Source organism: Haliotis rubra, unplaced genomic scaffold (genome assembly GCF_003918875.1).
Source record: "Haliotis rubra isolate DU_JTF1 unplaced genomic scaffold, ASM391887v1 Scf76, whole genome shotgun sequence".
Taxonomy (NCBI): domain Eukaryota; kingdom Metazoa; phylum Mollusca; class Gastropoda; order Lepetellida; family Haliotidae; genus Haliotis; species Haliotis rubra.
Genome location: NW_025767479.1, coordinates 1,389,105 through 1,414,625, shown reverse-complemented (window position 1 = coordinate 1,414,625; position 25,521 = coordinate 1,389,105). Strand labels below are relative to the sequence as shown.

General features: G+C 40.2%; 2 protein-coding genes across 5 annotated transcripts in view; one reads left to right on the top strand and one right to left on the bottom strand.

Annotated features, from left to right (window-relative positions):
* The window catches only part of LOC124260278 (ran-binding protein 9-like), a 49,648-nt gene extending 48,474 nt beyond the window's left edge, over positions 1–1,174 (bottom strand). For all 4 annotated transcript variants that reach the window (XM_046694539.1, XM_046694542.1, XM_046694540.1 and 1 more), the window contains exon 1: positions 966–1,174. In XM_046694539.1, the coding sequence (XP_046550495.1) occupies positions 966–1,155 (190 nt within the window). In that variant the 5' untranslated portion in view covers positions 1,156–1,174. The remainder of the gene's footprint in view (positions 1–965) is intronic.
* A 3,378-nt stretch (positions 1,175–4,552) lies between these two features.
* On the top strand, positions 4,553–24,448 carry LOC124260364 (translin-associated factor X-interacting protein 1-like). The gene is given in 16 exon segments (XM_046694658.1): positions 4,553–4,717; positions 5,532–5,646; positions 7,609–7,854; positions 9,152–9,286; positions 12,503–12,572; positions 13,323–13,599; positions 14,267–14,378; positions 14,921–14,982; positions 17,747–17,836; positions 18,263–18,425; positions 18,927–19,055; positions 19,743–19,913; positions 20,877–20,915; positions 20,917–21,120; positions 21,560–21,666; positions 22,159–24,448. Coding segments are annotated over 16 exon segments (2,166 nt in total). The 5' UTR covers positions 4,553–4,670; the 3' UTR covers positions 22,358–24,448.
* Positions 24,449–25,521: the final 1,073 nt, after the last annotated feature.

The following is a 25,521-nucleotide window of genomic DNA, read 5'->3' as shown; positions in this document are numbered from 1 at the left end:
AGGCAGGTAAGTATACAAGTAACAATTGTCTAGCTCAAGGTCCATCTTAAGTACCACTTAACTAAGTTCCTTCTAGACATGCCATAACTTACAAGGATAGATAGATATGTATTGCTTTTCACCTGTTCAACTTGGCACACTTAAATCATATACTAGTAGTTAAAAGAAATCACAGTGTGATATGTGGAATTCATTAGTCAAAACAAAAATGATATTTTTTATCATCTTCAAACTATGTGCATACCATTTCAAATGAGCTGAACCATACTGTGAATTACACTCATTCATATGGTCATAATGTATCAATTATATGTCCCGTTTCCTTGAATAAAATCACTGGGGCCATATAATTATAATCATTCTTGGTTTCCATGCTAAAAACATGAGATAGAAGATGTCCCCTTCAGGCAACATGCACTTGTTCTAACTGTCCAATAACAAATTCAACCATGCAGCTGGCAATCTGATACAAGGAATTTCTCAACCTGTATGTTTATTCACAAGGCACAGGCTACATAAATACAGACAATCAACTTAACAGTTTTGTTCTTTGGGCGACTCCTTCATTTAATGACTATATAATGACATAGACCTGACGGCTTATTAATCAATAATGGCTATATGGTATCATATCAGGTGAGCAGGTTACAGTTATCTTTATATGAACCAGAAATCCTACTGATGAAATGAAAAATATCCATGAACCATTCACTACAGTTGTCAATATGTCTAAACAAGCCCATGAATCAATTATACCCTTAGCCCAATGTATCGTAAAGACCGACGCGGAAATCAGTATTTCACAGACCTATACTGGCTGTAAGAAATTACAGATGGAAAAACATTCAATTCTGACTAATACTTAGTGTATTGTATTAACTATGTTCACATTTTCAACTACATACACACAGTCGCATTATCAGCTGTTTATTGAGTAACACTAAATGTCGAATTTGTGACTATACCTTTGTAATGAACACGCAGATTATTTTGAGAAAGGCCGATGTAATTGTATTTATCTTTTGGGCTCCATGAGCGGGGTATCGGAGTGTCATCCTCGTTCACTGCGGGGTAAAGAAGCATCAGTCGATCTGTCATAGCTTGCGAGGTAGAATTAGGGCTTTCAGACGAAGAAATTTCTCCCGTCGTCGCCATCTTGCTTTACTAACTCGAAACAAAACCCGGATGTGACGCAAAAATTCAATACTGTGTACTTTGTAACAAATTTTTCTATTGGATGGTCTAGTTCAATTGTCCAATCAAATACTACGTAAAGGGTTTTGGTACCTTATATACAGTACTTTTATAAAGAAAGAATATATGATGTATTAATCGTCAAAAGAACCAGTATTGTATTTATACAGTGATGTAATGTACGAAAGCAGATACCATATCTGTATATGGTCTTTGGTGAGATTTTGCCATAGAGTCAGTATAGATTTCTCATAACTCCTTTCTTCATTCATATCCGATATCAAGCATGTAGCACCTTCAATATCCATAATCATATTATGAGAAATAGTGGAATTCTCAAGGTTTGATACGTACGTCATTGGACCATTATATGTGACGTCATAACGTCATCAAACAATCAACTCTTAGGCCTACGTGCATGTTATGTAAAACCAAAGGCAACTTATTTTCTATAATGTAGATCATGATGTGGAACATAACATCATAGGCTTAATGGTAAAAGAAAATGAACGTGTCTGTAAATATTCACATGGAATGTAAGCTCCACTATGCCTTTTCAGCCCAGCAACTGTCAAAATGTGCATAATCATTTATGGGCTTATCAGGCGAAGAGCTTCGTACTATCATGCAGTTATAGGCAATCAACGAGAAGTGCATCTGATTATACATATGCTTTTGTATTATCCTTTTACTGTATTTCTTGTTCCCCCGCCGTGATATTGCGGGAATATTGCTAAATACGGCGTAAAACCAAACTCACTCACTCACTTATACTGTAAAAGGGTCTCTCGTTTTAAAAACTTAATTCTATTACAAATTTCGTAATAAATTTACGTAAAATGTCCCCTCGACAGTTTTCTGAAAATCTAGTAAGTCAGTCCTTCATTATATATACGTAGGGATTATTATTACATCGTCGGGTCGTCAGTTTTTGAACTCGCGCTATTACGAGGCGAGTTGTGACACGCAGGAATTGCAAATGCTTGGACGATGGTTTGTGTTTAAGATAAAGTTGACTTTAATAGGTTAGAGGCATGTTTCACAATTGTTCACTTGATAATTGAGACAATGACGTATGGCGTCCGCAAACCAATAACACGAAGATTGGTTTGGTTTGGATTGGTTATTGTTTTACGCCGCACTCAGCAATATTCCAGCTATATGGCGGGAGTCTCTAAATAGTCGAGTCTGGACTTGACAATCAAGTGATCAACAGCATGAGAATCGATAGATAGATCTACGCAATTGGGACATCCTGACCATCCTGATCGCCTCTTACGACAAGCATGGGTTGCTGAAGACCAGGGTCCCGTTTAACAAAGCTCTCGTAGGCCTAAGATCTCGTAACTTTTCTCGTAGCATTCGCACCTCCTATACTGTAACAAAGACTAACGACAGTCGTAGCGCTACGAGAGCTTTGTGAAACGGGGCCCAGGTCTAACCCGGATCTTCACGGGTCCATAACACGATGATATATTCAGTGAATAATATACACACTTGTGTGCAGCACACGTAAAAGGAAGTTCACATTTGTTGTCGTACAATCCTACATGTTACAGTTTTATCTGTGTATGTTCATGCATGCAGACAGACATAGCGTAGTACCGCTTTTTTGTTCAAAATAAATGGTTAAATAAATTAGGTGTAGTTTGTGATGTCATTCCAATCACGTTCGGATTAACTTGGTTTCACTGTATAAAATAATTTAACAAATCTGTTTATAACGGTTCTCAATTATGATTGTGATCACTTTATGAGTATTTCACAGCATCAAGTTTAGAAAACATTTGTAAATTACGTTTTGTCAAATTGAACCTTCAATTAATTAAGTGTCATTGTTTCTTCTGTTGCGCGTCAGTTTCATGCATGCGTATAGCACTGTAACTCACGAGGAAAAGATCTATCTGTGCTTCTGCAACTGCTGTTATTATGCAAAAATATTTATGTTTCCACACCTACAAGAATTCCAAAAATATGAGTAGGCATCTGAGAGTGAGTGAGTAACTGTTTAGTTACCGTTGCTTTGAGCTTAATGTTTTGTAGTTACTGGTACCTCGATCACGGTAATGTCCGCTTGATGTCAGAGAAAATCCGAAGTATATCACGTGATGAAGCACACGAACCCGTGCATGGTGTTAACAAACCTAGCATAAACAATCCCGGGGCGAACCTGGGATTCGAACACAGGACCAGCACACATGACTGTCATACATTAGACTACTGGACGACCAGTGACCCCTGAATTGAATGAGACATCTGTTTTCTGAATAAGTTATATAATGTCGGAATTTGGGCTTGTATAAATAGATTTCTTCGGCATATAGTAAAATCGATGTTGACAGGATTTACACGAAAAGAGTTCAAAGAACAAAATATGGCTCGCCAATCTTGTTGATGAACGGTTGAAGGGAAGTAGCACCGTTATTGCTGAGACATTATCACAAATACTGCTCCTTGATTCCACTGGCCCATTAAAAAGATTGGCGTATTCGAACCAAGAATATGTTGTCATTGTTCGTGAAACATCATTCACTGTGACCCAGTTTACGAGTTTGATCATTTGCATGCCACAACCTCTCCGTGACCGTCACTTTCGGGGTTATCTCCCTTTGACCATAGGTCAATCTGTATCGACCAGTGATCTTTCGTTTATGCAGTTCATAATAGATTCACATTTAAATGCAATTTAACTTGTCAAAAGAAACACGAATTACTGACTGCAGATATGTTTATATTATCGATTTATATATATCGTACTAATATTTATTGATATATTAAACTTTATAATAGCCTCGGGTCAGACCAAACAAGTTTGATTCATGTCATGTATTAAATTTCAGATTTAAGTCTTTCTTAGAAAGATTATACCGTGTTTGCCAATACAGTAGTTAGATATTCCCCCAGATTCACTGAAACCATCTTCATAGGCAGTCTTCCACTACAAATTCTACATTAAGACTGCAAAATGACATCCGCGGATAATACTGTGATTAATAGATAATGGTTTGAACATTTTCGAGAGTCTGTCCTGTTTTCTTGATTATGAAATTGAACTTCATTTTCAAGTGTTTGTAAATAATACATGCGCGGATACGCGTGGGAAACGTGCCACGTTCGCTTTAGGGTTATAACTAATAACCGTTAATGCTTAAGAAAAGTACATCATATTTGCCAAAAACAAATACGTTGTTTTGTTGTTGCAACATTCACGATAAATTTAAAAACGGTCTCCCTTGCCATTATCTTGTAATATATTATAGACATGTCTTCACTTAAACAGATTATATATATTTACAGGTAGTAGGCAATGTGTCCTGGTATATAATGTCGTTAAAACAAAGTTTCCATGGTGATTCAAGATGGCGCCGAGTAACAATCGTAGAAGGTTGTGATTTTCGAAGTAGGATTCCTACGAAACTTTTCGTGTTTTGTGAACAAAATGATGACTGTCACGGTTTAGCAATTTATCAGTTCAGATGGCGGAAACTAAACTTGCCTTGGCAAGGCTGCCACCATTGTCGGGGTAAGTGGTCAGAAGAAATAGTGTGGAAAATGTTAGTTTCTTGGTTACCCTGCAGAACGTTTTTTCGGTTACAAAGTGAAAGAAGTGAATATCATTTCATGGTATGGATGCGGATGTTGCCAGTACCTTAATCACAAACCTGGCCCTATTATTTTTAAATTGCAAAAATATACAACATTGTAATTAGTCTTATTGATTTACTTATTTATTCATAAATCATGGATATGACGTTTGATTCATATCTCGAATAGTGAAAACTGTAATGTGGCAACTTGTCATTGTACTGTAAATCTAAGTGATGCCAGCAGCTTTACTTTATTTGGTCAACATATTTTTTTCCAAGAATGCATTATTCATTACCTGCACATAGTGTAAACCTGAGAATTTGATACATCATGAGAGATGCCAATCATTAGATTTTATGATTTATGTAATAACATTTTGAAACAATTTTCACTAATATCATTAAGGATTAAGTTGAATATATTCAGAATCTTGCCAATAATTTGATATACAGTATTTATAATTGTTGGCTGTGATAACAGTCTGTGTCAAAAACCTTTATCACTAGTCACCAGAAAATATATTTGTACATTATTTTCAGTATATTGTGTCTAAGTGTATGGATCAGTATAGTCTGATCTCACTAAACCAGATGACGTTTTATTCATGCTTTGGAAAATTATTGAGTCCAGGACTTACAGATAGATAGTTACCGACTTATGTGTACATTGACGCAGTGCGGGGAATTCCAGAACTTACCTGCTACACATGTCGTAAGTACTCTGACAAACAAGATGATTAAAACTTTCAGTGGGAAAATAGCCAGCATCTCACCAAGAGCTACCAATCGTTTTGATGTGTTCGGTGGTCCCAGCTACAAATTAGCCAACAAGGAATATCCATTACCTCTACCAAATGCACTCAAGGTATGTGTCAATTTATGTTGTAGGCTTTATACGTTCATATATTTGGATGATGAATTTATGTGTTGCAGTTATTCCCAAGAAACTAGTATAGTGAATGTGTAAATCTTTAGACTGAGACAGATTGTCAGGTAAATGTACACATTTTGTGTTTCTTCTTGTACTGAGTACATGTGGATGAAACAAGGACTGGCAGTGATGTTTTCAGTATATTGTGTCTTATTGGGACATGATAATGATGTAACATTTCTGGCTGTCCTACCACATCAAGCAGACATTCTGTAATATAACTGCATCATTGTTCAAACCGGGTGTTTAATCCAGCTCACTCACTTACTCACTCACTCAGTGTTCAATTATTTCTATTATTGACTTTATTTTGAAAATTGAATATTTAGGAGGTACTTAGATTCAAATACATATTGATGTAAGTTCAAGGCCCCAAGGCTTAAAATTCATACCTTTATGATATGGGATGTTGCTCATTAAGGGTGTAGGAAATTATTGTAATATCGCTTTATAGAGGTTCATTCTTACCACAATGTGTATCAGAATTAGGATTGGATATTGCCCTGATTCTCATATTGCGATATATTGCAATAATTTAAGAGATATTGCAATATATTTTGTGATATATTGAATGGGGGGTTTCTGCCCAAGTGCGTACATAATAAATTCATAATTGTTCTGTGTGTGTGCGACATTATCTTCTTAGTTGCTGTTACACCATACTTTCAGGCTCCCAATCCTCATTATGCATGGCTGTATGCCAATGGCTTACAGATAAATAAAATGATATAGAACCTTAATGTGGAATGTTTAATTGAGGGTATTGCAAAAACGGTTTGAGAACACAATGATAAAGTACAGTAATAGTATAACATAAGTTTCATGGTCAGTGGGGGCGGTGGGGTAGCCTTGTGGTTAAAGCGTTGGCTGTCCGCGCCGAACCCGGGTTCACCCACATGGGTATTATGTGTGAAGGCCATTTCTGGTGTCCCCAGCCGTGATGTTGCTGGAATATTGCTAAAATCGGTGTAAAACCAAACTCAGTCAGTTAGTCATGGTCAGTGATTTTAAGTGGGTTCACCCATTTTGTTGTGGGAGCTGGGGGGGGTGACAGCAGTTTTGTACACACACTTTATGGGGGTGGTGTTCAGCAAGTTCGTAGTACATAACACTATGTTTAAAATTACACTAAGAAATTATGGAAAGGAGGGGGGTCATTGATTTTGTACATGACATGCAGGGGTGTTCACTTATTTTGTAGGGTGTTCACTTGTATTTTGTACATAGATTTATGGCGGTCCCTTAATTCTCGAAATGTCATTTTTCAAACCCCAAAACCGTAAACATTTTAGGATTTTGGCACTTTTGGAGCCACTTATAAAGATACTCCCACTTGTGTGTGAAACCAACAGAAATAAAAGTATATTTGGCACTTTTGAGCACATTTTTGCTTGGAAATCAAGGGCAGATTCACATTGTACATGCTTCTCCATAAAAATCATCATCACCCCTAAGCCATGTTTCCGTAATTATGCAAGCAGGTCCCACCCTCATGTATTCCATTCCTACACTTCTGTCACATATGAAATACCATTTTGTTTTAAACCCAATTCAAAATTTTTGAATTATACAATATATCATTGATATGCATAGTGATACATTTGAGTGAGGATATTTAGATTTTACGCACTTTTAGAATATTCCTGCAACACTTTCAAGCGTAAAGATACTCCCACTAACTAATGAACCACTTTAACCACTAGTCTAACCCACCAGCCCGATACACTTTGAACCTCCAACACCAATCCATACTGCTCATAATATCAGTTTCTGGGTTGTGAGTTCAAAGAGATGTCAAATAATTTCTCATGGCCTTTTTACCTGGAATCAGATTAATGTCATTCCTGTGAAGCACTTGTTGAAGCCAGTTATCACCCTATGTTTCATCCATTCTAGCCTTATGTGGACACCAAAGCAGGAGAGCTGGACACATGGCCAGCACATGCCAGCGGTCAGGCCCTGGCCACAACGTCAGCCATGTTGTCCAAGAATAAGAGCCTGGTCATGATTAGCGAGGATGAGAGCGGCAAACCCAGGATGATCCCCAAACCCAGATTCTTGGAACAGCTGGAGAACTTCCTCAAGAAGGAGTTGAGGGCTCTTGGAGTTACAGAAGTCGTACCAAGTGAACTGAGGCTCCAGGTAAATACAACCTACACTGAGTCTGCTCACTTACAGGTTGAAGATCCGGGTTAGAATTGGTCTTCAGCAACCCATGCCTGTCAAAAGGCGACTTTTAGGGTTGGTCAGGCTCCCTGAGTGAGTGAGTGAGTTTAGTTTTACGCCGCACTCAGCAATATCCCAGCTATATGGCGGCGGTCTGTAAATGATCGAGTCTGGACCAGACAATCCAGTGATCAACAGCATGAGCATCGATCTGCGCAATTGGGAACCGATGACATGTGTCAACCACTTCAGCGAAACTGACCACCCGATCCCGTTAGTCGCCTCTTACGACAAGCATAGTCGCCTTTTATGGCAAGCACATGGGTTGCTGAAGACCTATTCTACCCCGGATCTTCACGGGTTCAGGCTCCCTGACCTGCTTGACACATGTCATCATATCCCAACTGTGAAGATCGATGCCCATGATGTCTATGACTGGATTATTTGGTCCACTCGATGGACCATATAGCTGAGTGCGGCGTTAAACACCAAACCAACAATCAGACAAATACAGTTTATACATGGATATTTTGACCTTGCCTGATGAAATGATACACATATGTGTTCCAATTTGAGTAGATGTTTAAACATCAATTTAGCTATTCTATGGTACACCATGGTAACAAACTCAAGACTCTCAGCCAGTGTACAATCTTTGTTACCAAACCTTGCTATGTATTAGTTGATTGCATGTATTTGATAAGTGTTGTGGGGATGAAGGTGGCCAAGTGTTTTAAGACACACACAAGTTGCTGTTCATAGTTGCCTCCCTTAGCCATGCCAGGATTAGCTGCTCATCAGTTTGAATCCTGGACTTGCCCAGACTTGATGCTTGGCACGTCCACACCATACCCATTACAGATTGTCATCGTTATATAGTTATAAAGATAATCAACCCCCTCCGTGGTGTAGTGGTTAGAGCATCTGCCTGGAGAGCGAAAGGCCAGGGGTTCGATCCCCGGCTGCATCATACCAAAAGATGTTAAACTATGGTACTTGTTGTTCTTAAGTACAACGTTAAACCCCATTTCACCTCACCTCACCTATAAAATAATAATATACCCCATATCACCTCATCTTCCTTTGTATTTTCCTGTCTCCTTCTAGTTACATGCTGTGATATAACTGAAACGCTGTTGAAGAGGTGTAGCCCCTGACAAGTGTAGTCACAATGAACGTTGGGCAGCTATCACAACTCCAAGTTCTCTCTTTTAGGGTTTCTGAAGACATTTGTGATTAAACTGTAAGTTTAAGTTTCCTTTTAATTTCCAAGGCACACCGTGAAGTATTTGAGTACCTGATTGAAGACTTCAAGACATATCGCCACCTGTTGGCAGCCATCAAGAATGAGTATGAGATGATGCTGGCGAGTCAGAGACAGCAGATCAGGGAGCTGGAACCACTTCGGGTGAGTTTGTGTCTCAGTATCATTGTGAACCACTTCAGGTATGTTTGTGTCTCAGTATCAGTGGGAACCACTTTGGTTGAATTTGTGTCTCAGTATCAGTGTGAACTACTTTGAGTTGTGTCATGGTGTGGCTCTGAACCATTTTGTTTGAGATTATTCAGGTGTGTTTGTGTGTCCCAGTATGACCTTTGAACCAGTTCAGATGAATTTGTGTCAGTGTGATTTGTGTTGAACCATTGCAGGTTGTTTGTGTCCCAGAGTGACTGAACCACTTTAGTTGTCTTATCGTGTGACAACTGAATTTGTGTCCATTCAGGTTGTATCAATGTGACTTTGACCAGTATATTGTGAACTACTTTGAGTTGAGGTTTATTTTGTTTGAGTGTCTATGACTTTGACCAGTTCAAGATCTGCGAGTGAGTTTGTGTCCAGTTGTGACTTTCAATCAATGTGACTGACTTTGGGTGAGTTTTCTATGATTCCTAAGAACAACATTTGTGTCCCTAAATATACAGTCTCTTTCATGTAGTATCTTAATAGTTACTGGTATGAAAGTCTTCAAGTGTAACAGTCAGATTCTTTTTCTTCAGCAAATGTTGGTGACAGTGTCAGAACAGTGTGACCAGAAAGTCATGGCGGGGAGGAAGAAAAACAAAGTGCGAACTGCACTTGGCCAAAACTTTCACTCTACTGTCTTTAAACACCAGAAGTTAGGCCACCTTGCAATACTTGATTGTGTTAAATGAGGCAAAAGTGGCTCACTTGTCCAAGCTGCTTCGATGAGCTCTCTTTTGGTCAAACTAGAATCCCATGATTGTGGGTTCAAATCCCAAATTCATGGTTATTTTACTTTGCCATCACCCCACCACAGCACCAGGCCCAAACATTATTTTTTTAATGTTTCTGAACACCTTGTCATGAATGTTTGTTTTTTGTTTCTTTTTAATACTGCAAGCAGCAGTATTCAAGACATATGATGGTGGTCATTAAATAACCGAATCTGGATCAAACAATCCAGTGATTGACGTCATGAGCTTCAATCTGCACTGAAATAACATGCATCAACCAAGTCAGTCAGTTTGATCACCAGGTCCTGCTATTTGCTTCATGACATACATGGGTTGTTGAAGACCACTGAATTATTTAGTCCACTTCGATGGACCATATATAGCTGAGTGCGGCGTAAACACCAAAACCAACAATCAGACAAATACAGTTTATACATGGATATTTTGACCTTGCCTGATGAAATGATATACATATGTGTTCCAATTTGAGTAGATGTTTAAACATCAATTTAGCTATTGTATGGTACACCATGGTAACAAACTCAAGACTCTCAGCCTGTACAATCTTTGTTACCAAACCTTGCTATGTAGTAGTTGATTGCATGTATTTGATAAGTGTTGTGGGGATGAAGGTGGCCAAGTGTTTTAAGACACACACAAGTTGCTGTTCATAGTTGCCTCCCCTTAGCCATGCCAGGATTAGCTGCTCATCAGTTTGAATCCTGGACTTGCCCAGACTTGATGCTTGGCACGCCCAACACCATACCCATTACAGATTGTCATCGCTATATAGTTATAAAGATAATCAACCATCCGTTGGGTGTAGTGGTTAGAGCATCTGCCTGGAGAGCGAAAGGCCAGGGGTTCGATCCGCGGCTGCATCATACCAAAAGATGTTAAACTATGGTACTTGTTGTTCTTAAGTACAACGTTAAACCCCATTTCACCTCACCTCACCTATAAAATAATAATATACCCCATATCACCTCATCTTCCTTTGTATTTTCCTGTCTCCTTCTAATGACATGCTGTGATATAACTGAAACTCTGTTGAAAGAGGTGTAGTCGCAATGAACGTTGGGCAGCTATCACAACTCCAAGTTCTATCTTTTAGAGTTTCTGAAGACATTTGTGATTAAACTGTTAGTTTAAGTTTCCTTTTAATTTCCAAGGCACACCGTGAAGTATTTGAGTACCTGATTGAAGACTTCAAGACATATCGCCACCTGTTGGCAGCCATCAAGAATGAGTATGAGATGATGCTGGCGAGTCAGAGACAGCAGATCAGGGAGCTGGAACCACTTCGGGTGAGTTTGTGTCTCAGTATCAGTGGGAACCACTTTAGTTGAATTATCTCTCAGTATCACCGTGAACCACTTTGGTTGAATTTGTGTCCCAGTATCAGTATCAGTGTGAACCACTTTGGTTGAATTTGTCCCAGTATCAGTGTGAACCACTTTGGTTGAATTTGTGTCTCAGTATCAAATTATCGTAAATGTGAACCACTTTGGTTGAATTTGTGTCTCAGTATCAGTGTGAACCACTTTGGTTGAATTTGTGTCCAAGTATCAGTGTGAACCACTTTGGTTGAATTTGTGTCTCAGTATAAATGTGAACCACTTTGGTTGAATTTGTGTCTAAGTATCAGTGGGAACCACTTCAGGTGTGTTTGTGTCCCAGTATCAGTAGGAACCACTTTGGTTGAATTATCTCTCAGTATCACCGTGAACCACTTTGGTTGAATTTGTGTCTCAGTATAAATGTGAACCACTTTGGTTGAATTTGTGTCTCAGTATAAATGTGAACCACTTTGGTTGAATTTGTGTCCCAGTATCAGTGTGAACCACTTTAGTTGAATTATCTCTCAGTATCACCGTGAACCACTTTGGTTGAATTTGTGTCTCAGTATCAGTGTGAACCACTTTGGTTGAATTTGTGTCCCAGTATCAGTGTGAACCACTTTGGTTGAATTTGTGTCCCAGTATCAGTGTGAACCACTTTGGTCGAATTTGTGTCTCAGTATATATGTGAACTACTTTGAGTTGTGTCATGGTGTGGCTCTGAACCATTGTGTTTGAGATTATGTCTATGACCTTTGAACCAGTTTCGATGAATTTGTGTCAGTGTGATTTTGAACGAGTGCAGTTGTGTCAGAGTGACTGAACCACTTTAGTTGTCTTAGAGTGACAATGAACCATTCAGGTTGTATCAATGTGACTGACCTAGTTTCAGTGAGTTTGTTTGAGTGTAACTTTGACCCTCTGCAGCGAGTTTGTGTCAGTGTGACTTTCAACCACTTTGGGTTAGTTTTCTATGATTCCTAAGAACAACATTTGTGTCCCTAAATATACAGTCTCTTTCATGTAGTATCTTAATAGTTACTGGTATGAAAGTCTTCAAGTGTAACAGTCAGATTCTTTTTCTTCAGCAAATGTTGGTGACAGTGTCAGAACAGTGTGACCAGAAAGTCATGGCGCTACGGGAGGAAGAAAAACAAGGTACAACTGCACTTGGCCAAAAACTTTCACTCTACTGTCTTTAAACACCAGAAGTTAGGCCACCTTTCAATACTTGACTGTGTTAAATGAGGCAAAAGTGGCTCACTTGTCCAAGCTGCTTCGATGAGCTCTCTTATGGTGAAACTAGAATCCCATGATTGTGGGTTCAAATCCCAAATTCATGGTTATTTTACTTTGCCATCACCCCACCACAGCACCAGGCCCAAACATTATTTTTTTAATGTTTCTGAACACCTTGTCATGGATGTTTGTTTTTTGTTTGTTTTTGATACTGCAAGCAGCAGTATTCAAGACATATGATGGTGGTCATTAAATAACTGAATCTGGATCAAACAATCCAGTGATTGACGTCATGAGCTTCAATCTGCACTGAAATAACATGCATCAACCAAGTCAGTCAGTTTGATCACCAGGTCCTGCTATTTGCCTCATGACATACATGGGTTGTTGAAGACCAGTTTTAGTCCGAATCTCTGTAGGAGGCACTGTGTAATAAATGAGTTCTTTGTGAAGGCCCTGTATGAAGAATTTGAATATGGCTTTCCACCTCTTATAGCAATATTCCAGCAATATCACAGCAGGGGACACCAGGAATGGGCTTCACACAATGTACCTATGTCGGGAATGGAACCAAGGTCTTTGGCATGATGACCGAATGCTTTAATCACTAGGCTACCCCACCGCCTAACTTGATGGAAAACTTACTCACTCACAAATCGTATTTTGCAGAGATTATACGACTAAAGGCAGACAACAAAGGGCTTCAGATGCAGATCTCCTCCATGAGGAATCAGCAGAAGGATCTGGAGGAGCAGGTGGTTCGACTCCAGGAGAAACTGCATGAAGAGTACCGCAAATATCGGGATGAGTTCGATGCTCGGAAACTGCTTGTGTCTGACATCAACGATCTCCGTTATCAGCAGGAGGACTACCTCGTGTCTAAACAGAGTCTGCAGGATGCACAGGAGGCCCAGGAAGACCCCATTACACTTAAAATAGCACTTAGGTGAGATAGGATTAACTCAAGGATCATGTTCTCATCTGCACTCCATCTCACTTAAAACAGCACTTAGGTGAAATAGGATTAACACAAGGATCATGTTCTTATCTGGACCCCATCACACTTAAAACAGCACTTAGGTGAGATAGGATTAACACAAGGATCATGTTCTTATCTGGACCCCATCACACTTAAAACAGCACTTAGGTGAGATAGGATTAACACAAGGATCATGTTCTTATCTGGACCCCATCACACTTAAAACAGCACTTAGGCGAGATAGGATTAACAGAAGGATCATGGTCTTATCTGGACCCCATCACACTTAAAACAGCACTTAGGTGAGATAGGATTAACACAAGGATCATGTTCAGAGGTTTGCTCATGTTGAAACATGTCTCGGTAATATTGTCCCTAAAATGTAAAGAATCATTGTTTCGGTCACTGACATGTTTATGTTCACATGTTTATTACAAAGCCATTATCTTAAAATATTCTTGCTGTTGTGTTGCATGAAGCTTCTGTTACTTATATTTTGCATGTTATTGTTTACTCTGTTATTAAGACAGTTATTATCTGATGTGAATATTTCTGAATGAGGTGAGCTACAGAACCCCGAGATTGTGTCATACACTGTCTGTGTTACATGTGTAACTCATGCTGCTGGTTACAGGAAGGCCCGTGAGGATGAGAAAAATGCGACCCAGCGGCTGAATGAGATGATAGCTAACTATGGGGATGTGATTCCCAGACGAGACCACGAGGCATTAGAAGCTAAACATAAGGTAAAAGACAATACAGCTAATAATTATATTATTATTTTGGTTGATCCTCACTTTCTGTAAAGTATTCTGTCACATCCATACCACACAATGTCCCACCTGTTCCCACTGTCACATTTGTGGCACAGTGGGGTAGCCTAGTGGTTAAAGCGTTCGCTTGTCACTCCGAAGACCCGGGTTTGATTCCCCACGGGTACAATGTGTGATGCCCATTTGTGGTGAGCCCTGCCGTGATACTGCTGGAATATTGCTAAAAGCGGTGTAAAACTAAACTCACTCACACACTCAATCACTGTCCCATTTGTCAACACACTTTGTCATTTCTGAGACACCTATCACACCTGTCACCCTACTTTTTCATATAGGTCACTACACTATGTCACACCTGTCACCATACTCTCACATCATCTCACAATGTCACATGCCACAACACTGCTTCACATGTGACATGTGAGTCTGTCACATCTTCACACAATGTTAAATCACACGTGTCACATGTCCCCACACCATGTCACATGGCATCACCCTATGTCATTTGGTTCCAGAAACTAGAGGAGGAGAGTCAAGTCTCAAAGGACGACTTCATGAAACTACAGGTTGAGCATGAGTAAGTGTAACCCAAATAAAATCAGCGACGCGGACACACTTTCAGAGTAGACAAGAAATTAACTACAGGAAGCTATGGTTATAACAAACTCGAAGAGACCACTGGCTTTAGTTCATTAAAACCATAGTTTGTTGTATTATTTCGACTAAAATATACAGGCAGTGACCTGGACAACAGTTTGACATATCTGTCAGTTCGTTATAAGCGTTACCATAAATCCAGAAATCTGAGAGATTCTTTGGGGTGTACCACCAGCGTGTATATGCATCCAAGAGTTGGTGTACTAAGTACTTAACTGTCAAATCCTCTGGGTCCCCGTTTCTATGGGTGAGCATTTCTGTGTACTAACTACTTAACTGTCAAATCCTCTGGGTCCCCGTTTCTATGGGTGAGCATTTCTGTGTACTAACTACTTAACTGTGAAATCCTCTGGGTCCCCGTTTCTATGGGTGAGCATTTCTGTGTTCTAACTACTTAACTGTCAAATCCTCTGGGTCCCCGTTTCTATGGGTGAGCATTTCTGTGTTCTAACTACTTAACTGGGTCCTCTTGGTCCCCGCTTTCTATGGGTGAGCATGTTGTGTACTAACTACTTAACTGTCAAATCCTCTGGGTCCCCGTTTCTATGGGTGAGCATTTCTGTGTGTAACAACTACTTAACTGTCAAATCCTCTGGGTCCCCTGCTTCTATGGGTGAGCATTTCTGTGTACTAACTACTTAACTGTCAAATCCTCTGGGTCACCGTTTCTATGGGTGAGCATTTCTGTGTACTAACTACTTAACTGTCAAATCCTCTGGGTCCCCGTTTCTATGGGTGAGCATTTCTGTGTTCTAACTACTTAACTGTCAAATCCTCTGGGTCCCCGTTTCTATGGGTGAACATTTCTGTGTTCTAACTACTTAACTGTCAAATCCTCTGGTCCCCGTTTCTATGGGTGAGCATTTCTGTGTTCTAACTACTTAACTGTCAAATCCTCTGGGTCCCCGTTTCTATGGGTGAGCATCTGTGTACTAACTACTTAACTGTCAAATCCTCTGGGTCCCCGCTTTCTATGGGTGAGCATTTCTGTGTACTAACTACTTAACTGTCAAATCCTCTGGGTCCCCGTTTCTATGGGTGAGCATTTCTGTGTACTAACTACTTAACTGTCAAATCCTCTGGGTCCCCGTTTCTATGGGTGAGCATTTCTGTGTACTAACTACTTAACTGTCAAATCCTCTGGGTCCCCGTTTCTATGGGTGAGCATTTCTGTGTACTAACTACTTAACTGTCAAATCCTCTTGGTCCCCGTTTCTATGGGTGAGCATTTCTGTGTACTAACTACTTAACTGTCAAATCCTCTGGGTCCCCGTTTTCTATGGGTGAGCATTTCTGTGTACTAACTACTTAACTGTCCAAATCCTCTGGGTCCCGTTTCTATGGGTGAGCATTTCTGTGTACTAACTACTTAACTGTCAAATCCTCTGGGTCCCCGTTTCTATGGGTGAGCATTTCTGTGTACTAACTACTTAACTGTCAAATCCTCTGGGTCCCCGTTTCTATGGGTGAGCATTTCTGTGTACTAACTTCACTTAACTGTCAAATCCTCTGGGTCCCTGTTTCTATGGGTGAGCATTTCTGTGTACTAACTACTTAACTATCAAATCCTCTGGGTCCCCGTTTCTATGGGTGAGCATTTCTGTGTACTAACTACTTAACTGTCAAATCCTCTGGGTCCCCGTTTCTATGGGTGAGCATTTCTGTGTTCTAACTACTTAACTGTCAAATCCTCTGGGTCCCCGTTTCTATGGGTGAACATTTCTGTGTTCTAACTACTTAACTGTCAAATCCTCTTGGTCCCCGTTTCTATGGGTGAGCATTTCTGTGTTCTAACTACTTAACTGTCAAATCCTCTGGGTCCCCGTTTCTATGGGTGAGCATTTCTGTGTACTAACTACTTAACTGTCAAATCCTCTGGGTCCCCGTTTCTATGGGTGAGCATTTCTGTGTACTAACTACTTAACTGTCAAATCCTCTGGGTCCCCGTTTCTATGGGTGAGCATTTCTGTGTACTAACTACTTAACTGTCAAATCCTGGGTCTTTCTATGGGTGAGCATTTCTGTGTACTAACTACTTAACTGTCAAATCCTCTGGGTCCCCCGCTTTCTATGGGTGAGCATTTCTGTGTACTAACTTAACTAAATCTCTGGGTCCTTGGCTTCTATGTCAAAATCCACCTCCTGGGTCCCCGTTTCTATGGGTTAGCATTTCTGTGTACTAACTACTTAACTGTCAAATCCTCTGGGTCCCCGTTTCTATGGGTGAGCATTTCTGTGTACTAACTACTTAACTGTCAAATCCTCTGGGTCCCCGTTTCTATGGGTGAGCATTTCTGTGCTAAAGTTCACTTTTAGTTAAAGGTTAGGATGCTGAGGATGTAAGAGCCAGTACATCCGATTGGGTGGCAAGGCTGTGTGATTTGTCTCCAGTTACTGTTACTGAATGTTGCTGTTACTGAATGTTGCTTATACTGTCAATCACTGGTTTAGGACAAGCTGTTATTGTTATACGCTGTTATGGTCTAGTGAAACTCCGCATTTCAAACAGCATTAACTCAATCTTTCACAATAAAGAGATATAGAATTTGATGCAGTCATAAAAAAACTATAACTCCAAGTCTTGTACTTGAATAAAATGTAATGACAGAAAAAAATTCTGTAGGGCGTTTTGTTATTTCTTGGGAACCATGGGTACATGACTTACTGGCATTGTGTGTTTCCAGAGCTCTGCTTGATGTACAGAAGCAGGTGACACAGCAGAGAGATGAGTTCTACCTGGAGCTGGAGACTCTCAAGAGGAGTTCCACACCAAGGTATGTATGAATCTTTGCAGACCACTTCACAGAAGCAGCTGACATCAACACATTGATATGACACAAGCATCGAAACTGTATTCATACAGACACAGGGGCGGTGGGGTAGCCTAGACGCCGAAGACCCGGGATCGATTCCCCACATGGGTACAATGTGTGAATCCCATTTCTAGTGTCCCCCACCATGATATTGTTGGAATATTGCTAAAAGCAGCGCAAAACCAAACTCAGTCACATCAACACACTGCTTTCGTACAAAAGGACACCAACTGAGGTAAGAATATAAAAGAAAATGAAATCCAGAAAATTATTTATGTTCATGAAATAGCATGTTCTAAAATGCCAAACAAGCATCTAGTTGTCAAACTGAGTTGTCAATCCTGACTGATTCATTCACTAAGCCTGTATACATCTATATTGTTTCAGGCCTGACTGGGACCGGTGTGCTGACCACATCAACGGGGGCCTGGCACGGTGGAAGGAGATGGCGGAGGGCAAGAGGAGCAATGAGCTGGTGGATGTGCTGCTCACGGAGATCGGGTCAGGTGGACTTGTCGACTCTGCCGGGGCTGACTACTTTGATCCTAAGGTGAGATGATTTAACCAGATGAACAGCCTTTGCCTTACCATGCAGTGTGAATATATAGGCAAACTTTATTGAAAAGTATGTCACAAAGGTACAAGGTTATGTGCATCAGGCGAAAAGTGGATGCTTGTTAACTGTTGTCTGAAACTTTAGGCTCCTAGTCTTATGAGCACTCTGTTGCTTGTCTTTATCACTTACTAATTGGATCATACGGTGACATACCTGACTGAATTCATAATGGGTCCATGCTTATAATATAAACCACTGTTTTTTCTGGTCCAGTCTCAGTTATTTACAGATTGCCATGATGGTCACTGGAATATTGAAGAGTGTTGCATTAAAAACATTCACTCCTTCATTCATGTTGTTTAGTTTACAGTATGTTTTTATCGTCTCTCAGGTATTTGTCTGAGCTACAAATAATCACACATGGCATATGACTCCAATCTGATATGAGCCAAATGTGTTTCACTTTAGCTGTATCTTTTGTTTGACCTCCTTCAGGGCAATAGTGAGGATGTTCCTGCTTATCTGAAGTCCGAGGGTCAGGTCCGTAACAGGCGCCTGGGCAAAAGAGACTGTTCACTCCTCATCAAGGATATCTGGCGGGAAAAGGGTGCCCATGATGCCCAGGTCAGTGGCTAGCTGATAGGAACATGAATGTACTACATTGGCAGAGTGTACTGCTTTGGTTACAACAAAAGTATTGCTCTCAGTCATTCATACTCTTTAACAAACAACCTGTGAAGATCTGGGTTAGAATTGATCTTCAGGAACCCATACTTGACAAAGAGGCGACTAACGGGATTGGGTGGTCAGGTTCGCTGACTTGGTTGACACATGTCATCATAATGCAATTGTGTAGATCTATGGTCATGCTGTTGATCACTGGATTGTCTGGTCCAGAATCAATTATTTACAGACCACTACTATATGGCTAGAACATTTTGGCGTAAAACTAAACTCACTCACTCACTCACTCATTCCAACAAACAAAACTATGTTACTTGGGGAGCGTGAAGAATACCTCTGTCACAATTTCTCAAAACTTGTCGGGGTGGTGGGGTAGCCTAGTGGTTAAAGCTTTTGCTCGTCATGCCAAAGACCCGGGTGATTTCCCACATGGGTACAATAATAATAATAATAAGTGCATTTATATACAATGTGTGAAGCCCATTTCTGGTGTCCCCCGCCGTGATATTGCTGAAATTTTGATAAAAGCAGCGTAAAGCTAGACTTATCACTTAAAACTTGTCTAAACTGAGGTTTAGGTATTCAGGTTGTGGTGCTATGCTCATCGTGTGTCATCATATTCCCCAGAAAACTGATGGTAAGCGTGAGAATATGGCCGAGTTCCTGCACATGTACCTCCAGCGCCGCTTCTCCCTGGACACCATGGTGATGGAGTGGGGCTACAACCTGCATGACGCCCTGCAGCGCTACACTAATGATGACAACATTGGACTCTTCTGGGGAGTGCTCTCAGGGGAGGTAAGTCATGCAGAATTCCTGCAATATTGTGGATGATTCGTTATTGGTCCACACACAAGAGAATGGTTCGTACATTGGATCCGAATGGGCAGTTAAGATACAGCCATGGTGATTTAATAATTAGATTTCCATCACCACCTGACCAGGAAACACCAACCTCTCATCCTTTAGTGTTCCACAAGTACAGAAGGAGTTAATTGTTAAATACTCCTGGCTCCTGTTACCATGTATGTAAAAGAAATGCCACTGTTAGATGGCTTGTTTTTTGAAGACCAAAATATACTCTTAATGTACCATGATTTGCTGTACAGAGTTGCCTCCCCTTGGTATGCCAGACACCTGGGATTGTAGATTTGAATCCAAGATTCACCTTGATTCAATTTCAGGTTTTTCAGCCTCAACCCCCATACTTGTATTTCATTTAAAGGTTTAATGTCTTAAGACTCTGTTAGTAAGCCTGCATGACTTTGGGCTTTCCACACACATCAAGCTGAGATGTAGGGATATACGTGAAATATAGTTCAAAGTACTTTTAAACCAAACTTACATTTAAGTGAAGTAAGTTAATGTGAAGTGACAATCATTGTGGATGTATTCAATCAATTATAATCACAATGTTGTATTAATAATTATTTCATTAACTGGCCTGTGAAGATCCGGGTTAGAATTAATTTTCAGTAACCCACGCTTTTCGTAAGGGTTGACTAACAGGATAGAGTGGTCAGGCTCGCGGACTTGGGTGACACATGTCATCGTATCCCAACTGTGTAGACTGATGCTTATGATGTCTGTCACTGGATTGTGTGATCCAAACCTGATTATTTAAATATAGTCATATAGCTGGAATGTTGCTGAGTGCGACATTAAAAAACAAACAGACAGGCAGTAATTATTATGCTGGGGTCAGCTCTGGGATAAAGGAAAATTCCACAACAAAATTGATGACCTTTAACTGTTTGCCAGATTGATGAGGAGGTCCACCACAAGCAGCTGCTCATCGTCCCAGAAGCTGATCACGGCCCTGACCAAGATGGACTCAGAGCAGGGCAACCAGGGCCAGTTGTCCCGGGAGGACTTCAGGGCAGGGCTGCAGGAGTTCTTCTCCGGCATAGAGGAAGAAGCCTTACAGGCCATGGTGCAGGCTGCCGAGGTCGAGCTTGATGCCAAGGAATCTCCAGATTTTGAGTACAAGAATCTGTTTATGGAGGTCAGTAGATTATAATTAAGACAGCTGAGAATGATGAATTGTGTATCTGTCTGTCACTTTAGCCACAAACTGAAACTGGTTTCTGTGTATAAACCTCAGATATAATAGCCAACTGGTCCAGATCCCAAATTGTCATCATTGACGTGTGCTGATAGACATGCCGAAGTCGTATTTGTTTGTATTATAACACTGAAAGTAATCCTTACCTTTCATGTTTGCATATTTAACTGTAAATAAGCCCAATGGATACATGTTAAATTATTGGCTTTATCCTCTCAAGACATCTAACCAGTTAATGATAAAACCCTTATCTTTGAAAAACGTAAGTAATAGAATCCTTTTTCATCCCTTTAGCACAGACATGTCTTTCTGGGTTTGATTTTTCATGCAGTTGAATTTGTCTTTCAGAAGATAATTTAGCTGTATTTATATTTTACAGGATGATGAAGGTAGAACTGGTCCATTCTTAGATGCAGTTAAGAAATGGCTGAAAGATGAACAGAAAGCTTATATAGAAGACATCAAAGTCAAGTTGGAAGACACAGAGTAGGTGGAAATGTATTCAACTAGAACATCTATCATTAATGTATTGTAACCGGGGGGGGGGGAGGTTCCATGTTGGAGGTGGCCCCCAGCAGCCTGTGCTGGATGTAAGAGGCAACTAAATGTACTGGGTAGTATGGCTCTGTGACTTGTTTGAAAGTGGGCAATCGTAACATGATTGTGTGGCTATTGCTCATTATATCACTCACTGGATTGTCTGGTCCAGACTTGTAATTGTCATACTATCGTGTAGAATATTGCTGACTGTGGCATTAAACAACAAACAAAGAATTAGTGTTGAAGGAAGATGGCAGCCATCCTGGGATATTATTGTGATTGTACATTTAACATAATGCATAGTTCTGATGTTTAGCATCGCAAAACTTGGGGGACATAGTAATAGTGTGCAATGTTGACATGGCTTTGTGGCATCCATCGGAACTATACATACACCAAGCATACATCCTATTGACAACACATCATTGTGTGCTTCAGTCCTGTGAGCCCCGATGACCTCAAGAGAGCACTGAGCCTCGCTGACCCCGAGATCACTAGTCAGCAGATGGACTCCTACCTGTCCTGGGCATTCCGCGTTCCGGCAGAAACCGTCTACGACTGCAACCCACTGGAACAAGCCACCATCCTACAGAGACTGGAGAATGGCAATGTGTTTAGGGTTGGTCAGAAGATATAAGAAACCACATTCCTGCAAGTTGTGTAACAATGTTCACCTGTTGTTTTTGTCCCAAGGTGTCCTTGAATCTCTGCCCCTTTTATTCCGAACCATCCTTCAGCATTAGCATCAGAAGCCGTAATTACTTAATTAAACATCTATCAACCTGAGGCTTTGAGTAGTGACTGAATACACAGTTATATCAAATATTCTCTGTTATATTGAATCAAGTAATGAGAGCTTGATATCTGAGCTTCATTGTTAACCATTACAGTATTTTCCAGCTCATGCTGTTTTGATGAAAGATTGTACACTTGAAGATATGAGTTAAGATAATTTTACGGTATTGATGAGGATGTTTTCATCTGCAACTGTAATCTTTTCAGATGATGTTTTACCTGTGCCTAACAAAAATGTTAAACTGAAATATATGTGGTCAACATTTCTTCCAGTTTCCAGAGACCATATATACTTGTTGTTAAGTCATGTGATTACACTGTACCTATATTTTCTGCTCATTATGTTGAACTCCAAAGTAACAGAAAGCTCAGTTTATCAAGAACATTTTAATGTATTGTAGTGACTTGACAATAATCTTCCATTAAATGAATATTTGCAAACTTTATTGCATGGATTATGAATTATGTATTATGGAACCAAAAGCTCTTTACTGGGATGTTTAATAACATCATTGATCTCTCACCAAAGATAATTATTCTGATAATTTGTCTTGTGCCTGTTTTAATATCAGTGTCCAGTTAGCATCACCAGAGAGAGGTCCTCGGTATATTTACAGTTATCTACCAAAGTTACATTCTAATGCCTTCCCCTCGATGTCATAATACTGCCAAAGAAGTTTATCACCGACTTGTATGTATATTATTCTATTAAAAGAAATATCCATTTTCTGTCTTGTGTCTTATAAATGTGTAATTGTTCTACATGCATGTTTTTATTCTTTACCAAAGCCTGTTGTGATATTGGTTCAGGTGAAAAAGTTCTAATACAATTGATATAGAAGATGAACTGAGGGGCAAATGATACTGTACCTGTTGAATTTATCATATGTTTGGTGAGAAGTTTAAATATCTTAATTAGTGATATCATCTCCAGAAAAGCAACTGCACTGGCGGTTAGTCAGCACTCAAAGAATACTTTTTTACATAGCAAACAAATTGTGCATACTTTCTTTTGCCCCTCAGTTTATGTAATCTGATAGCACATTGTTGTGTGTGTACTGTGATTGTATATTTGTGGAATCCTTGTATTCATTGGTCTGTGTGGCCCGAGTTCAGAGGTAAGACTTCACAGTTTGAATATCAGACTGTAGTGTTTAGATACAATAGGGCCTGCAAGTCCTGTACTTCCAGTACTAAGCTGGTTCCCGGGCTCCCTTTGCCTGTGCCAACTTGCTATATGCCAGACGGGACCCAGTTTACTTCAGGTACCAGATTTCCAGTGACATGCGTATATTCAAGAACCAGTTCTGGTTCCAAATTGCATGACCGCCAAATATGACTTTACTAGTCATGACCAAGTGTACAACCATGCTTGGCTGTTACAGTTGTTGACAGTCGTAATAGTTGGCTAATTTGAGGATGGTTAGATCAGAAATTTGTTATTCCTGCAAGGATTACCTGTTCCTAACTGTCAACTGACAACCATGAGACCATTCGAAAAAGTATGAAACGTTGTTTGTCACTGGAAGTACTAAGGTCTCGTGAAGTGCCGTGACCTACTTACGGGCCCCATATGACATGCCACAATTTCTCCCTTATTGAGATAAGAGGCTACTTGGGATGGTAATGATATGTCATATATGATGAACTGATTTACAATTACACAAAATACCTTACAAAGCAAACAAACCAAACCACTTGAATTCATGTCCAGTAGAAACACTTTAGTCTTCCCTGACAGCATTGACATAAGATGTGTCTTCTTTGAAGATTGGCGCCTTCACAGGACCACTGTTGTAAAGCTGGGACCCATTGACAGAAGTATTATATCTTTGACCTTTAATTGTTTTATTGTATAACCTATCTTGGTGTTGTAAATATATATATGTATACTGTAATCTATGTATTTGAAAATAAAGTCCGTATGAATAAATATGTCAGGTGATTTCATGAGTGAGTGGGTGACTTTAGTTTTACGCCGCTTTTAGCAATATTCCAGCAATATTCACTGCGGAGGACACCAGAAATGGGCTTCACACATTGAACCCATAAGGGGCATCGAACCCGGGTCTGATGAGCGAACACTTTCACCACTAGGCTTCCCGACCACACCTGCTTTCATGAAATACAAAGGTAAGGCGAGGTGAAAGTGGGTTTTAACGTCGCGCCGGAGGGACCAACAAGTACCGTATTTTAACGTCTTTTGGTATGACGCGGTCGGGGATCGAATCCGCGACCTTCCGCTCTCCACTACACCACGGAGGCGGTCCTGATATACAGAGAATGTCTTGGAGAGGCATTTAGAAGTTGATGTGATGAATAACGGGGAGAGTTCTATGGATATACAACTTCTTAATTAGTAGCAACGTGTTGGTGTAGGTACTAACTCGCTTGATGAAGGTGTTAGTAACTATAGCCTACCCAAATGTCGATTATATTAATAATAAAGAAGTTGCATATCCGTAGAATTCCTCCTGCTGTTCATGAACCGAGAAGTTGCCATTAGAAGCTGCTTCATTAGCCCTAACCTAAGTTGTGTACAGACCCATAGAAACAGCCTCAAGGATATCAAGTTTTATACATTGACAACGTTTGTCTGTTTGCTTACGTCACTCATTACTCCCTGTCTGTACACAGTCCTAAAACACTGGTCTTACACTGACTGTCCTAAACTGTGAGTGGTCAGTTTCTGACTGTCCTAAAACATTAGAGGTGATAGAGTGACTGTCCTAAAACGCTGGAGGTGATACAGTAACTGTCGTTAACTGATAGGGATCGTATACTGACTGCCCATAAAACCCAATTAATAATCACCAATCACCATCAGCGTTATATACACACTGCCCAATCTATGTGATATACAGCTGTCCAATCACCATCAATGTCATAATGCACACAGTCCAATCAGCATCACGGTCACACACACTGCCCAATCTGTGTTATATACAGCTGTCCAATCACCATCAATGTCATAATGCACACAGTCCAATCAGCATCACGGTCACA